The 17,828-nt window shown below is 37.3% G+C and overlaps 1 protein-coding gene across 8 annotated transcripts in view; it reads right to left on the bottom strand.

Annotated features, from left to right (window-relative positions):
- The window catches only part of ADAMTSL1 (ADAMTS like 1), a 472,773-nt gene that overhangs the window by 410,152 nt on the left and 44,793 nt on the right, over positions 1-17,828 (bottom strand). For all 8 annotated transcript variants that reach the window (XR_016393555.1, XM_089913199.1, XM_089913195.1 and 5 more), the window contains exon 3: positions 1,165-1,210. Coding sequence is in view for 7 of the 8 variants with exons in the window: in XM_089913199.1 (XP_089769325.1) it covers positions 1,165-1,210 (46 nt within the window). In the remaining variant the exon portion in view is untranslated. The remainder of the gene's footprint in view (positions 1-1,164; positions 1,211-17,828) is intronic.

A 17,828-nucleotide genomic window follows, 5' to 3' on the forward strand; every position in this document is an offset into this window, starting at 1 on the left:
TAGAGACCTAAATGTAAGACCAGACACTATAAATCTCTTAGAGGAAAACATAGGTGAACACTCTTTGACATAAATCACAGCAAGATCTTTTTTGATCCACCTCCTAGAGTAATGGGAATAGAAACAAAAATAAACAAATGGGACTTAATGAAACTTAAAAGCTCTTGCACAGCAAAGGAAACCATAAACAAGAAGAAAAGACAACCCTCAGAATGGGAGAAAATATTTGCAAATGAATCAACGGACAAAGGATTAATCTCCAAAATTTATAAACAGCTCATGCAGCTCAATATTAAAAAAACAAACAACCCAATCCAGAAATGAGCAGAAGATCTAAACAGACATTTCTCCAAAGAAGACATTAAGATGGCTAAGAAGCACATGAAAAGCTGCTCAACAACACTAATTATTAGAGAAATGCAAATCAAAACTACAGTGAGGTATCACCTCACACCAGTTAGAATGGGCATCATCAGAGAATCTACAAACAACTAATGCTGGAGAGGGTGTGGAGAAAAGGGAACCCTCTTGCACTGTTGGTGGGATACAGCCACTATGGAGAACTGTATGGAGGTTCCTTAAAAAACTAAAAATAGAATTACCATATGACCTTGTAATCCCACTACTGGGCATATACCCAGAGAAAACCATAATTCAAAAAGACACAGGCACCCCAATGTTCATTGCAGCACTATTTACAATAGCCAGGTCATGGAAGCAACCTAAATGCGCACTGACAGACGAATGGATAAAGAAGATGTGGTACATATATACAATGGAATATTACTCGGCCATGAAAAGGAACGAAATTGGGTTATTTGTTGAGACATGGATGCATCTAGAGACTGTCATACAGAATGAAGTAAGTCAGAAAGAGAAAAACAAATATAGTATATTAACGCATATACGTGGAAGCTAGAAAAATAGTACAGATGAACCGGTTTTCAGGGCAGAAATTGAGACACAGATGCAGAGAACAAACATATGGACACCAAGGGGGGAAAGTGGCGGGGGGTGGTAGTGGGATGAATTGGGAGATTGGGATTGACGTGTATACACTGATGTATATAAAATGAATGACTAATAAGAACCTGCTGTATAAAAAAATAAATAAAATAAAATAAAATAAATACCTTATCACAATCATAGAACCTTAATACTTACCACATTACTGCATGTTCTATATCGGATATTTCTTCCCTCACAGGTCCTAGAAAAAAAAAAAAAAAAAAACTCATTACAACCTATGAAGGGCCCCAAATTTGAACTGTTTTGTTACAAAAACCATTTCCTCTCAGTACCAATATAAAAGCCTCTCTTTTATTCTGAGTATGCTCTTAGAGGAATTACTATCAAATGTTAAATTGAGCAGACCCCAAGGAGTTGTATACATAAATTGATTTCTCTATGAGGGTTGAAATTAAGCATTCATTTTGCTTCAAAAGTTGTCAGAGTAAGTACTTGTAATGAGTTCTTATTTAATCAAATAGATTTAATGCAAGGTTTTCTGATTAATATTAAATGAATCCTCTGTTAATTATCTCTGGTATAAAACTAAAGATAGGTTTCACTAATTTGATAGATCTTACATTTAGAATATGATAAAAATTGGACTTAACATTCAACATGGCTTTTAAAATTACACATCTAAGAATATGAAAGTCATAATTCTTAAAGAATTATCTTCATTTCTAAAGTACATCCTCATTGTGGAGGTTTTAGAAAAGAAAGACGACACAAAAGAACAAAAATCCCCCATAGCTGTCTCATCTAAAGATAATCACTATTATTTTGATTTATTAATTTATTTCCAATGCAGAGGAAATAACATCACTTATACAATTTTATAGCTTGCTTTTCTTCCACGTAAAAATTTTTGGAGTTATTTTTCCACACTACTAAATAACTTTAAAGACATCATTTTGAGAGCTACATACTATTCCGTCAAATGATATAACTTGTGTAATCATTCTTCCATTTCTTGTCATTTAAGTAGTTTCTAATTTGGGGTTTGGTAAGTGATCATGTGATAAACCATGTCCATGCGTATGTTTTATCCAAGTTTCTGACTATGTCTTTAGGAGAGATAAGTTTCTAGAAGGGGAATTACAGCACTAAAGGGAAAGAACTTTTATAAGGCTCTTGATAAATATTGCCAAATTGCGTTCCATAAAGGTTGTACCATTGCATTCTCCCACCAGCAATATATGGGAGTTTCCATTTTACTGAACTCTTGTGAACAAAAACAATCAATTTTTTATTAAGTGTTCAGTGATGACACTTAAGAACAGCAGTACTCTGCTCTTTCAAAATAAGTCACACTTACAAAAAAAAGTAAAATATGAAATTCTGAGAGAATTATCATACTAATAACTAATAGTTATGGAATTCCAGGTATATTTCTAAGTTTGTTATATGTATTAATTTATTTACTCTTCTCAAGAACACTGGGAGACAGGGTACTATCATTATACTTGTTTTACAGAAGAGAAAATGTAAGCTTAGGGAGGTTAAGTAACTTGCCAAAATCACACAACTATTAAGTAATAGAGCTGAGATTTGAAACCGAGCCATTCAGAGCTTACACTCATAACCATGATGCTCTACTGCCCCCTAATTCACTTGTTTGTTCAGCACACGCCCATTGAGCTCCTATTATATACTGGGCAATACATTTACTTCTGGGAATACAAAGAAGAATGAGCATGACTTGGTCTTCGCTATTAAGAAAATATTCATATAATTCAGTGTAAAAAATGCTAGATAGTATTTGTGTTAGGTCTCAAGAACGTCATCAAAAAGAAAATGTCACCTGAAAATACAATTACACAAAGGCTATCTTAGAGAGATAGAAAGGTCCCAGGCTTGAAGACTTGACTGTAACCAGACTGACTATATTAATATGCACTCAACAGTAGAATGTAACAAAGGAAAAAAAGGGCTGGCCAGAATCATAGAAAAAAAGGAGAATGGAAGAGATACTAGGTTGCCAGTGCCCAGCCCAGCAATGTCCCAGGCTAAGGGCCAATGAACTTCACGTCCTCCTCATCCCCTTGGCTAGGCTGTTGCTATCACAGTCCAGATGCCTCACACTAACCTAGCTGATGCCAATGAATTTTTTGCTCATCTCAGAAATATCCCTCATTACAATGCCATGTTGATCAAAGCAATTTGCCAAGCGTGGTCTGTTTTTACATGACTGCTAAGAGGCAGAGGCACTGGTCATGCTGACATGGGAATGGTCCATGTTATGGACAGTTCTACTTCTCACTGTAAGTTAATAAACTGGCATTTTAACTTGAAATATTAACCTCACGGGCCAAGTCATTGCAAGTCCACCTCCAAGAGAAGGATTTGTTCTTGGTGTGACTGCTGAAAAATATCAGGTTTCTGAGTTTAAAAAGATGAGAGCTAGGCTCCAGTTGATGGTAAATTTACAAGGTAATTAATGCTATGACCTGGACGCCTTTGGTAGCATGCCATGTAGACATCAATGTTGGCTGAATGTGATATATTTTTCAATTTTGAAATTCCTAGTGCATATGTGACATACTGTAGTGGTTAAGAGTACCCAGTTTGACAGCAGAACCTTCTTTCTGGAATCCTGATTCCTTAGTTTCTATACCTCAGTTTTGTCATCTTTAAAACGGGATAATATTGCTTATCTCCTGGGATTATTATGAGGAGTAACTGAGTTAATATCTGTGAAGCACTTCAAACAGTGCCTCACACATAGTAAGCATTATATAGACATTTAACAAATTAATTATATAATAGATGTAAAAATATAATAGATATTAAAAGAGGGTGAAGGATATGTGGAGAAGAAACCATAGGCAAAGGCATAGAGGAAAGAAAAGATATGGTGTGTTTGTACATTTTCAAGCGGTTTGGTTGTGTAGTTTTGGGTGTATGTGGGGAACTGAAAGAGATTTAAAAAAAGCCTTCTAACTGTGAACTTTGCAATAGGCAGAGGGGAACCACTGAAGGTTTTAAAACAAAGGAGATCCAATGATGACTTCTTGCCTTAAAAAAGTGAACTCTGGCATTAATCATGAAGACCTTAAAATGCTATGTTTTTCACCCTCCTTTTATTTTCTTTTCCTAACCTTATCTCCCTGAAGGGAATAATGGAAACACATCTGAATTAGGAGTTTGACAATCTGAGTCATAGACTTTGCTCTTCCCCTTGCGTAAGCCTCTTGTCCTCTCAGGGTTTTTCCTTCCTCATCTGTCAACTGGATATCACTGCATACGGAAACGGCAGTGCCTAAAGTTGTGATCACCAACTGAGATAACTCACAAAAGTTCTATCCAAACGTCAATGGGGTTATTAGAGATAATGCTTACTAAAAAAAATTAAAAAGCAGAAAAACATCTAGTTCAATAATTTAAATGAGACTTTTCCCAGATATTTTAAACTATGAATACCTACTATGTATGTTCTAAAAGCATCCTTGAGATGGACCTAGAGATTATCATACTAAGTGAAGTAAGTCAAATAAATACAAATAGTATATAATAGCACTTATATATGGAATCTAAAAAAATAATATAATTAAACTTATTTATAAAACAGAAACAGACTCACAAATATAGAAAACAAACTTATGGTTACCAAAGGGGAAATGCGAGGAAGGACAAATTAGGAGTTTGGGATTAACATATACACACTACTATATATAAAATAGATAAACAACAAGGATTTACTGTATAGCACAGGGAACTATATTCAGTAGCTTGTAACAACCTACAATGGAAAAAAATCTGTAAAAGAATACATATATATAGATAGATAGATACAGATATATAGATATATAGATACAGATATCTGAATCACTTTGATGCATGCCTGAAACATAATATTGTAAATCAACTATAGTTCAATAATTTAAAAAAAGCATCCTTAGGTAACAGGAAAAGTAAGCATATAATGTAAAAGATTGAATTAAACGCTTCTCATTCAGCAAAAACAAAACAAAACAAAAACAAACAGCGGTGGGGGAAGAGAGGGGTTCCCACACTAGGAGGGGCCCACCCACAGAGTGGGGATTAGCAGGGACAGGGAGAGACCTTCGGGGGATCAGGGGATCAGAGGGGAATGCGGATAGCGTTTCCCCAACCCACTCAGGCCTGGCAAGCCTACTGAGGTCCCAGGCCTGAACCACCGTCCTCCAGGGCCCCCTCTGGCCATGCTGAGCCTAAGCCATGCCCCCCAGCCCACCCCCAGGGCCTTTTCTGGCTGCACAGTTCCTGATCCCCAGCCCCGCCCTCCCTTGCTTACCCCCCCCACCCCCACCAAGGCCTTTTCGGGGTTTTTTTTTTTGGCCGTTGTGGTTCTGTTTTGCCTTCTTTTTGTTGTTTCACTTATATTTTTGTAATACATTTTTAATTTTTCTAATTTTATTGTATTTTTATTCTTTGTTATTATTCTGCTCCTTTTTGTTTGTTGCCTTTCTTTTTTTTTGCCATGCTGCGCAGCTTGCGGAATCTTGGTTTCCAGGCCAGGGGTCGGGCCTGAGCTTCTGTGGTGGGAGGACAGAGTCCAAATCACTGGATTAACAGAGAACCTCAGGCCCCAGGGAATACTGATCAGTGTGAGGTCTCCCAGAGGTCCTCATCAGAGCACCAAGACCCCGCTCTACCCAACTGCCTGCAAACTCCAGTGCTGGATGCCTCAGGCTAAACAAGCAGTAAGACAGGAACACAGCCCCACCCATCAAAAAAATGAGACAACAAAAAAATATGTTACAGATGAAGGAGTAAAGATCAAATAAAAGACCAAATAAATGAAGAGGAAATAGGCAACCTACCTGAAAAAGAATTCAGAGTAATGATAGTAAAGATGATCCAAAATCTTGGAAGTAGAATGGAGGCACAGATTGAGAAAATACAAGAAATGATTAATAAGGACCTAGAAGAACTAAAGAACAAACAAACAGTGAGGAACAGCACAATAACTGAAATGAAAAATACACTAGAAGGAAATCAATAGCAGAATAACTGAAGCAGAAGAACAAATAAGTGAGCTGGAAGACAGAATGGTGGAAATAACTGCTGAGGAGCAGAACAAAGAGAAAAGAGTGAAAAGAAATGATGACAGTCTCAGAGACTTCTGGGACTATATTAAATGCACCAACATCTGAATAATAGGGGCCCCAGAAGAAGAATAGAAAGAGAAAGGGTCTGAGAAAATATTTGAAGAGATTATAGTTGAAAACTTCCCTAACATGAAAAGGGAAATAGCCACCCAAGTCCATGAATTGCAGAGTCCCAGGCAGGATAAACTCAAGGAGAAACATGCCAAGACACATATTAATCAAACTAACAAAAATTAAATTCAAAGCAAAATATTAAAAGCATCAAGGTAAAAGCAACAAATAACATATAAGGGGATCCCCATAAGGTTATCAGCTGATTTTTCAGGAGAAACTCTGCAGGCCAGAAGGGAGTGGCAGGACATATTTAAAGTGATGACATATTTAAAGTGATGAAAGGAAAAAACCTACAACCAAGATTACTCTACCCAGCAAGGATCTCATTCAGATTCGATGGAGAAATCAAAAGCTTTACAGACAAGCAAAAGCTAAGAGAACTCAGTACCACCAAACCAACTTTACAACAAATGCTAAAGGAACTTCTCTAGGCAGGAAACACAAGAGAAGAAAAAGAACCACAAAAACAAACCCAAAACAATTAACAAAATGGTAATAGGAACATACATATTGATAATTACCTTTAATGTACATGCATTAAATGCTCCAACCAAAACACACAGACTGGCTGAATGGATACATAAACAAGACCCATCTATATGCTGTCTATAGTAGACCCACTTCAGACCTAGGGACACATAGAGACTAAAAGTGAAGGGATGGAAAAGGATATTCCATGCAAATGGAAATCAAAAGAAAGCTGGAGTAGCAATACTGATATCAGACAAGATAGATTTTAAAATAAAGATTGTTAAAAGAGACAAAAAAGACACTACATAATGATCAAAGTATCAATCCAAGAAGAAGATAGAACAATAATAAATATTTATACACCCAGTATAGGAGCATCTCAATACATAAGGCAAAAGCTAACAGCCATAAAAGGGGAAATCTACAGTAACACAATGAAAGTGGGGGACTTTAACACTCCACTTAAACCAATGGACAGAGCATCCAGACAGAAAATAAATAAGGAAACACAGGCTTTAAATGACACATAAGACCAGATAGATTTAATTGATATTTACAGGACTTTCCACCTGAAAGTGGCAGTTCTTCTCACATGCACATGGAACACTCTCCAGGATAGATTACATCTTGGGGCACAAATCAAGCCTCAGAAAATTTAAGGAAACTGAAATTGTATCAAGCATGTTTTCTGACCACAACACTATGAGATTAGAAATCAATTACAGGAAAAAAAAAAACTGTAAAAAACACAAACACATGGAGGCTAAACAATACACTACTAAATAACCAAGAAACAACTGAAGACATCAAAGAGGAAATAAAAAAATACATAGAAACAAATGACAATGAAAACACAACAACGCAAAACCTATGCAATGCAGAAAAAGAAGTTCTAAGAGGGAAGTGTGTAGCGATTCAATCTCACCTCAAGAAACAAGAAAAATCTCAAAAAAAATAAAATAAAATCTAACCTTATACTTAAAGGAACTAGAGAAAGAAGATGACGAACAACAAAATAACCCAAGGGAAAGAAATTATAAAGATCAGAGCAGAAATAAATGAAATAGAAACAAGGAAAACAATAGCAAAGATAATAAAACTAAAAGCTGGTTCTTTGAGAAGATAAACAAAATTGATAAACCTTTAGCCAGACTCATCAAGAAAAAAAGGGAGAGTACTCAAATCAATAAAATGAGAAACGAAAAAGGAGAAATTACAACTGACACCGCAGAAATACAAAAGAGCACAAGAGACTACTACAAGCAACTATATGCAAATAAAATGGACAACCTGGAGGAAATGGACAATTCTTGGAAAGGTACAACTTTCCAAGACTGAACCAGGAAGAATTAGAAAATATAAACAGACCAATTGCAAGTAATGAAATTGAAAGTGTTATCAAAAATCATCCATGAAATAAAAGTCCAGGACCAGATGGCTTCACAAGTGAATTCTAACAAACATTTAGAGAAGAGCTAACACCTATCCTTCTCAAACTCTTCCAAAAAAATTGCAGAGGGAGGAAAACTGCCAAACTCGCTCTACAAGGCCACCATCACCCTGATACCAAAACCAGACAAAGATACCACAAAAAAGAAAATTACAGACCAATATCACTGATGAACATAGACATAAAAGTCCTCAACAAAATTCTAGGAAACAGAATCCAACAACACATTAAAAGGATCATACACCATGATCAAATGGGATTTATCCCAAGGATGCAAGGATTCTTCAATATAAGCAAATCAATCAATGTGACATACCATATTAACAAACTGAAGAATAAAAACCATATGATCATCTCAATAGATGCAGAAAAAGCTTTTGACAAAATTCAACACCCCTTTATGATACAAACCCTCCAGAAAGTGGGCATAGAGGGAACTTACCTCAACATAATGAAGGCCACATATGAGAAACCCACAGCAAACATCGTTCACAGTGGTGAAAAACTGAAAGCATTTCCTCTAAGATCAGGAATAAGATAAGGATGTCCACTCTCACCACTATTATCCAACAGTTTTGGAAGACATAGCCATGGCAATCATAGAAGAAAAAGAAATAAAAGGAATCCAAATTGGAAAAGAAGGAGTAAAACTGTCACTGTTTGCAGATGACATGATACTATACATAGAAAATCCTAAAGGTGCCACCAGAAAACTACTAGAGTTAATCAATGAATTTGGTAAAGTTTCAGGGTGCAAAATAAATGCACAGAAATCTCGTGCATTCCTATATACTAAAAATGAAAGATCAGAAAGAGAAATTAAGGAAACAATCCCATTTACCATCACAACAAAAAGAATAAAATACCTAGGAATAAACCTACCTAAGGAGGCAAAAGACCTGTATGCAGAAAACTATAAAACACTGATGAAAGAAGTCAAAGATGACAAAAACAGATGGAGAGATATACCATGTTCTTGGATTGGAAGAATCAATATTGTGAAAATGACAATACTACCCAAAGCAATCTACAGATTCAGTGCAATCCCTATCAAACTACCAATGGCATTTTTCACAGAACTAGAACAAAACATTTTACAGTTTGTATGGAAACACAAAAGACCCCGAGTAGCCAAAGCTGTCTTGAGAAAGAAAAACGGAGCTGGAGGAATCAGGCTCTCCGACTTCAGACTATATTACAAAGCTACAGTAATCAAGACAGTATGGTATTGGCACAAAAAAAGAAATATAGATCAATGGAAGAGGATAGAAAGCCCACAGATAAACCCAAGCACCTATGGTTACCTAATTTATGACAAAGGAGGCAAGACTATACAATGGAGAAAAGACAGTCTCTTCAATAAGTGCAGCTGGGAAAACTGGACATCTACATGTAAAAGAATGAAATTAGAACACTCCCTAACACCATATACAAAAATAAACTCAAAATGGATTAAAGACCTAAATGTAAGGCCTGACACTATAAAACTCTTAGAAGAAAACATGAAGAAACACTCTTTGTCATAAATCACAGCAAGATCTTTTTTGACCCACCTCTTAGAGTAATGAAAATAAAAACAAAAATACACAAATGGGACCTAATGAAACTTAAGAGATTTTGCACAGCAAAGGAAAGCATAAAGAAGACGAAAAGACAACCCTCAGAATTGGAGAAAATATTTGGATTAATTTCCAAATTATATAAACAGCTAATGCAGCTCAGTATAAAAAAACCCAAACAATCCAATCAAAAAATGGGTGGAAGACCTAAATAGATATTTCTCCAAAGAAGACATACAGATGGCCAAGAGGCACATGAAAAGATGCTCAACATCACTAATTATTAGAGAACTGCAAATCAAAACTACAGTGAGGTATCACCTCACACTGGTCAGAATGGCCATCATCAAAACATCTACAAACAATAAATGGTGGAGAGAGTGTGGAGAAAAGGGAACCTTCTTGCACTTTTGTTGGGAATGTAAACTGATACAGCCGCTATGGAGGACAATATGGAGGTTCCTTAAAAAACTACAAATATAACTACAGTATGACTCAGCAATTCCATTACTGGGCATACACCCCGAGAAAACTCTAATTCCCAAAGACACATGCACCTCATTGTTCATTGCAGCACTATTTACAATAGCCAGGCCACGGAAACAACCTAAATGCCCATCGACAGAGGAATGGATAAAGAAGATGTGGTACGTATATAGAATGGAATATTAGCCATAAAAAAGAACGAAACTGGGTCATTTGTAGAGATGTGGATGGACCTAGAGTGTGTCAGAATGAGAAGAACAAATATCATATAATAACGCATATATGTGGAATCTAAAAAAGTGGTACAGATGAACCTATTTTCAGGGCAGGAATAGAGACACAGACATAGAGAACAGACGTGTGGACACAGCAATGGAAGGGGAGGGTGGGATGAATTGGGAGATTAGGACTGACATAAATACACTACCATGTGTAAAACAGATAGCTAGTGGGAACCTGCTGTATAGCACAGGGAGCTCAGCTCGGTGCTCTGTGATGACCTAGGTGGGTGGGATGGGGGAGGGGATGGGAGGGAGGTCCAAGAGGGAGGGGATATATGTATACATATAGCTGATTCACTTCGTTGTACAACAGAAACTAACACAATATTGTAAAGCAGCTATACTCACCACCACCACCACCCCCCCACAAAAAAAAAGCTGAGCTGGGGGAGTACCGTCATCCCGAGTCTGTCTGTTACCGCTCATTCGAGATAAGCCTTAAGAAGACTCTCTGATTCCCAGGAAATGTGACTCTTCGTTCCTGCCGTCTACAATTTGATGTCTTCAAAAAAAATTATATTCCACACACCAGTCTCCCAATCCCAGAGAATCCAAGTTTATAAGGGCAATCATAAGGCAGACAGGTACACCCTTTCAATTTTCTGTTCCCACACTGATTTGCTGTCCTTCAAATACTGTCACTTTTCAAAACTACAAAATCACCCTCATTTTAGATAGATGTATCATATTCTATATAAAGAAATGTTACTTTCAATCTCAGTTGGACTTTAGCCACTTTTTGATCAGTGGTTCCTGCAGAAATAAAACTATTAAGAAGACAAACAAACAAACACAAAACACAGCAAAGAAAAAACCACTTGCCACCATTTCCAAAGTACATCCTATAATTGTCTAACACCTAATATTGATTTGCAAATAATTTAATTCTGCTCCTGAGTTAAGTCTTCCCTTCACTGTATTGTATTACTTTTTGAGTGAGAACTTATTTAATTTGAGTGAAATATGATAGTAAAGTGGTAATGTTTGAGTTTGGACAAGTCCTTGTTATTAAAAGACACTATCAAATTGTGGACAATAATATTAATACTAACGTCTACTATATATTGAATGTCTGCTATAGGTATCTGGTCCAGTATTAGGTATTCTGTACACATTATCTCTGCTTTTCCAACAACTGGAAGGCTTTATTATTCCCTATTAATAGGTAAGAAAACTGAGGCTGAGAAAGACTAGGAGGCTGAAAGCCATATACCTACTCAGGAAAGAGAGAACCAGGGATTGGAACTCAGGTGTGTCTAACTCTAAAGCATATACAACAACGATAATAATACAAAAGGAGCAAGATGTACTCAAGACGTGGAAAATCCTAACACTAGATTAAACCTTGGAGGCTGAGCCTGGGGGTTAACTGCCCCTTATTTTCCACATCAGTACATAACCTGCTTCTCAATTCTGGTAAAGCCAGTAAGTAAATGACATCTAGATCCACACTGTACATTGGGAACAACTCCAAGAGAACCACACTCATCAGTAAAATGTAACGTGAAAGAACTTCAGGGCGGGAAAGTTTGTATTTTTTGAAAGTTCAAGTTCGTTAAAGCGGAATGTAAATTTTACTCAAATAACAAAGTGACTATTCCACCGCAAGGATTTTAACTCTTGCCAAGCATGAATTTCTTCATTGAAGGCATTTATCTAGGCATAAAAGCCTCATCTGCGAATTACGCAGTAAAAAATATTTTCTTCTGTTTTTAAAAAAAATTCTTAAAAAAACAGTTAACATAAAACAGCTGAAAGATTTTCTTCACATTTTAACAAAATAAAATTCACCATTGGAAATGAAAACAAACATTAGAAATTTCAGTCCAAAATGGTTTCTGAGGAAAGTTATAGGCCACCAATAACAAAGGATTTAAGTAAGTGCATCTGCTCAATGAAAACTAAGAAACAGCTACAGGACTGTATTTAGTGAGTTAAATATTGTACCAATTAATAAATCAGAAACTGGTTCAAGTATAAAAGAACAAAATATAAATAAAAATATATTTTAAACCAAATTTGTAGAGAAATTTCCTTATTTATATCAGCTCTTTACTCCTAACCAGTCATTTATTAATTTTGGCTTAGTTCCTTTTCTCAAAAAAGGAAATCACCTAAACATCAAGCTATCATTTGTGAATTATTTTAATTCACTTATAATGAGATTAGTATAGGCTTGAAGCATACTTTATTGGTCTCTAATTAACACATAACAAACCATCCAAACTCTTCCAATACTTAACATCCTGATGTTATCTTAGTTTCTATTACCATAATTTAACAACCTTAGAAAAGATGAATCGCCATGGAAAATTAAAAGCTCTCTTTCCAGGCTTTAGCCATTTGTTGGCTTTTTTCCTCCCTGCTTACATAAATCTTTAAAAGAGGAAGGTATATTCGACTCATCTCTCATTAAGAATAAAAAAAGGATCTGCTAAATACATCAATTTAAATTAAAAATTCTTCACATCTCCTCTCTAAGCAAACAGATCTTTCTGGTGACGCAACCAGACTCATCCTTGGTGTTAGTGAACCGTTACAAGAAAATCTGATAAATGTGTATATTAAATGCCAGAGTTCTTAAGGGCAATTGCACTTGTGTTAGGCTCAAGAAGCTTTGCCTTTGATTTTCAAAAACCAAATGGTGCTGCTAAGTAAGAACAGGTTACTGTATTTCTCTGAGTACCTCCTGACTTTCAAATACAGACTCATGGGCAAAGAATTTTGAAGTAAGACAGTCCATCTGCTTATCTCTCTCTCTTTTTTTGGTCATCCAAAAGGACACTCTGAGCTTTTTACAAGAGAACAGACATAAAACCATGTCAGCGATTTACGCCAGAAGGACTCTGGGTCCTTTAGACCATGGGTCCGAAAATGATCATGAATCGGACAAGACCAGCAGATTGAGAGCCTCAGCTGGGACTTCACGGAGTACTGGAACACTGTTTTCCTCCTTCACTTCAAGCGAGCCTTTCAGTACTCACGGGAGCCATAGTGCAGGAGGGTGTCCCTAAGAAGCCGGTTAAAATACTTTGCCATTTCTAGGGCTTTTTACAAAGACCTCAAGAGGAATAAAAAATTCTGAGAACACCCAAGAGAAAGAAGTGCAAATGCACTGCTGGGCTGCTTTTCATGTTCCATGACATATTATCGTAACAGTTTCTTTCGGGAAAGAAAACTTGATACCAATGAACTTGGTCATTAAAAAGGAAGCTATATGAACCTGTGGACATGGTGTGTAAAGCTATCCTCAGATGCTCACTACCCTAATCTGGGGGTCAAACTGGATGCTGAAAACCTAGGGGCTAGAACTGGAGTCCGTTCTGGAGCACCACAGATGGTTAGTAGTGGTCTTGCTTTGCACAGGGAGAAAAGGAGTTAGAAGACATGCCATCCCTGTGCATCTCCTAAGTCCCGAGTTCTCATTTTCCCCTTAACTCTCTCTGTCTCACTCTTGTGCTTAAGAAAGTCATTCTTTAATGCTCTACATTTTATTCCACGTTTAAAATAATTATTTAATTCTAATTTATAATGTCTTTCATGAGAATCCAAATGAGCCTTTTTCATGTGGAAACTTTGTGTGGCACTTGGTCCCAACAGGATGAGTCGATTCAGCACTGTCCCTTCTTCAAAAAGTAACTACGTAAAAACAGAGAGTAGAATGGTGATTACCAGGGCCTCGGAGGCATGGGAATTGGGGAGATGTCCTTTAAGGGTATGAACTTGCAACTAGTAGATAAATAAGTCTTGGAGATTTAATGCACAGCCTAGTGATTATAGACAACAAGACTATATTGTAAACTTGAAAGTTGCTGAGAGACTAGATCTCAATTGTTCCCACTACAAAAAAAGAAAGAATAATTATGTGACATGATAGTAGCATTAGCTAATGCTAAAGTGATAATCATATTGCAATATATACATGGATCAAATCAACTCACATGCCCTACACTTACACAATGTTATATGGTGAATCATATCTCAATAAAAATGTATCTACACATGACTATGCTTATATTGTATATTCATTATATATCTCTGAATAACTGGAGACGTCCTAGTATGCATCCCTACTTATTTATTAACATTAATAGATTTGAAGTATTTTTAACAAACATTTCATGAATGTATATTGACTCTGAACATGAATCCCATTCTACCCACACCGATCCCCCTGAATAGTCACGTGCTCCCAGACAACCACCTATGTCAAATAAGAAATTTACTTACAAGAGTCTACATAACAAATAATGTTTAATCTGGTATCACTTGCTTATGAAACTTATCTTAAATGTTAAAGGTGTCTTGGACCTTCTTCCTGGTAAACTTGTTTTTTTCCATTTAAGGTTAAAGCTCCTTCATTAGACAAAGCCGCCAAAATTCTAGGAGTAATGTATCCCCAACACACATACGACCTCCAGTGGAAAAGTGCCTTTGAAACAAGGAGACAGACGTCTTTGGTGCTATGGGACTTACAAATGCAAGCATAAAAAATATCTCCCTTCTTAAGCATTTAGTTGAAAGGTCCCTGAATGTCATATAGGATGCCTATTTGTTTTGCACTGCCTCTTCTGCATGTGATGTATCACGTGGCTCAAACAGATTAGTGCTAAGGGAGAGTTTTGTTTTTTTTTTTCTGGCTAGATAGATAAGCAAGCCAAACTATTATGACAACTTGATAAATGTAGCTTTTGAAAATGCTTTCTGTTGTAATAATACAGCAAACAACAAGGAGGCACGCGGCCAGGCGTCATCCATCAGTAGGTGAGCTGGCGGGGAACAGACCAGACCCTGGTGTCACACCAGTTCTTCCTGATCTGCTAGGGGCTCTAATGTGGCCTAAGGACCCAAAAGAACAGTTGGCCTGAAAGCTGAATTTAAAAAGCAATTTTAAAAAGAAAAAGGGGTAACGGAATCCCACACTGAAAAACGGTGCCATAAATTGAGTCCTCGATGTGAAAGTGTTTCTTTGGCATAGGTAACATATTTTTGTAACATTAGTTTTACAATTCAACACTTCTGCTCTATACTAGTCTCTCATTATAGAAAACATTCTGAATGCTGTGCCAGCTTGGAGACTGTGATTTGTGTTTACAGAGAGAGTTACTAAAACTGAATGTGTAGACCAAATCCAGTATAAATGGAAACCACATAGGTTTAGGAAAAACATTCTTAAGATGACATCTTCTCTGTTGTTTGATCTTCTCTTGACCATAGGGAACCGTACTTTTACAGATTCCTGAGCAGCAGCTTAGAGGCTGCAGAGCTGTTCAATTAAAATATAGATACACATGAGGATACTACAGACTGAATTTTGGAGTTTGGCCTGTGAGTTTCAAATTGGTTTATTTGCTATTATGAGTGTCTGGTATGTTCTAAATTACAACTAGAAAAACCAGTGCCAATTTCTTTTCCCAAACAAGTATGATTTTACATATCTCTGCCTGTTCTTCAAAGACAGACATGCTACAACAAAGCATTGAGTTCTCACAAATATCGGCTAGGGTTATGAAAATGAGGAGGGTGCTCATGTAATCAAAAGAGAAGAAAGCAAGGACAGCGACACTGGAAACCACAGTGATCATGCCCAGCTTCTAATAAAACGAGAAACTGCCCCGAGCAGACTGCTCAGATAATCTAATGAGACAACATACAACACGCAATCTCAAAGTGAAGATGAGCCCCTGGGCAGGACGCTCTGGTTCACAAATTCTGGTGGAATGCTTTCTGTTTACAGTCACTTCACACATTTATTGAGCATCCAATCGGAACCAGTACTAAGCCAAGCCATTGTGAAAGGTACAAAAATGAGGACTCCCCTGACCCTTCTCAAAACTATAATTTAGTTGTAAAAGAATCCACAAGTCCAAAGAGAACACATATCAGTATAATGTAGCATCAACAGCTAACAGGCATGGTCTGGATACTAAATATGGAGGTATTAGACAAAGGGACCGACTGATGAGAGACAGAAGTAACTTACAAAGGTGATATCTCAGGAGGGGTGTCCTGTACGGGCCATACAGGTCCCAAGAGGGTGATGGGAGAAAGGAGAATTCAAAACACAACCTTCCCTCCCGGCTCCTGCTTCCTAAAGTACGGCAGTGGGTTACTGGCCCCCATAGTCCATTCGGTCAATTCACCCAGCACTGACTGAGTACCTGCTATGCAAAACAGGAAGACATAAAGAAAAGCAAGATGAAACCTGTGCCCATCGTGCTGACAGTCTAGTGGGGGACAGGGTCTTATAAATAACTATAACACAAGCCAGGCTAGGTAAAAGTGATTAAAAGTGGTACAAACATAGTGCCTTAGAAATATAGCGAAGTGAGACTAGGGGCCACTGCTGGAGGTTACTTTAAGTAACACTGAGGGTTTGTGGGTGTGGGCAGTGCGAGGCGTTGTAGGAAGAGGGCTCATCAGGAGAAAAGGCACAGAGTCAGCAGCATGGCCATCAGTTGAAAGGATCAGGACACAGGCCTGCAGCCACCCAGGATACTTTTCACTTTTAGAAAATGTATTTTTGGTTACTTGCTTTTCTCCTTTGCAGTCCCTCTGTGTGATCTCTGAGCTCCAGTGCCCAGTGAAGCATGGTTTACTGTTAGCATTCCACAAGCATTTATTGAGAAGTGCAAGGAAGGAAGGAAGGAAGGAGGGAGGGAGGGAGGGAGGGAAGGAAGGAAGGAGGGAGGGAGGGAGGGAAGGAAGGAAGGAAGGAGTAGAACAGAAGGAAATGCTATAAGGATAATTTCAGGTTGCAAAGAATTTCTGGCCTCATATTTTCTCCAATTTTTGAACCTGAAACCCAATTAAAATCTTTCTACAATAAACCAAAGATGAAAAGTTTAAAACGAAAAACTAAATAGCTACCAAAGGAAAGGAACTTTGGCTCTTTTCTACGGACATGTTTATTTTCACATATTTACTCAAAGTTGTATTTGTCACTGCAATGCATTTGTTCCCTCTGAAAGAGGGCGAGGGGTGGGGGCCCTGGGGATTGCTGCCTTTGGCTAGAGATCCACCAGCAGGAAGGACATGTACTTTATAACACATACACACATGCCATAAGATTTGCAAATGATCTTACATTTGCTCCGGACGTGTACTTTATAACACATACACACATGCCATAAGATTTGCAAATGATCTTACATTTGCTCGGTAGCCAAAAGAGGCAAAGAATGAGAATAAAAACAAATGTGTTTTAGCAACATCAAGTCCAACTTTTCCATCTTCCCCATGAGGAAAATGTGTATTATGAAACTCTAGGACTCTCACAATCTCACCCCATACAGCCCTGGAACTGGGGATTTATGAATTATTTTGGCTAGAGACAAAAGTTCTTCAATCTGCCCGTATCACCCAG

Source organism: Delphinapterus leucas, chromosome 6, assembly GCF_059928025.1.
Source record: "Delphinapterus leucas isolate spDelLeu-1000000601 "Yukka" chromosome 6, BTC_Dleu_Yukka2, whole genome shotgun sequence".
Classification (NCBI taxonomy): domain Eukaryota; kingdom Metazoa; phylum Chordata; class Mammalia; order Artiodactyla; family Monodontidae; genus Delphinapterus; species Delphinapterus leucas.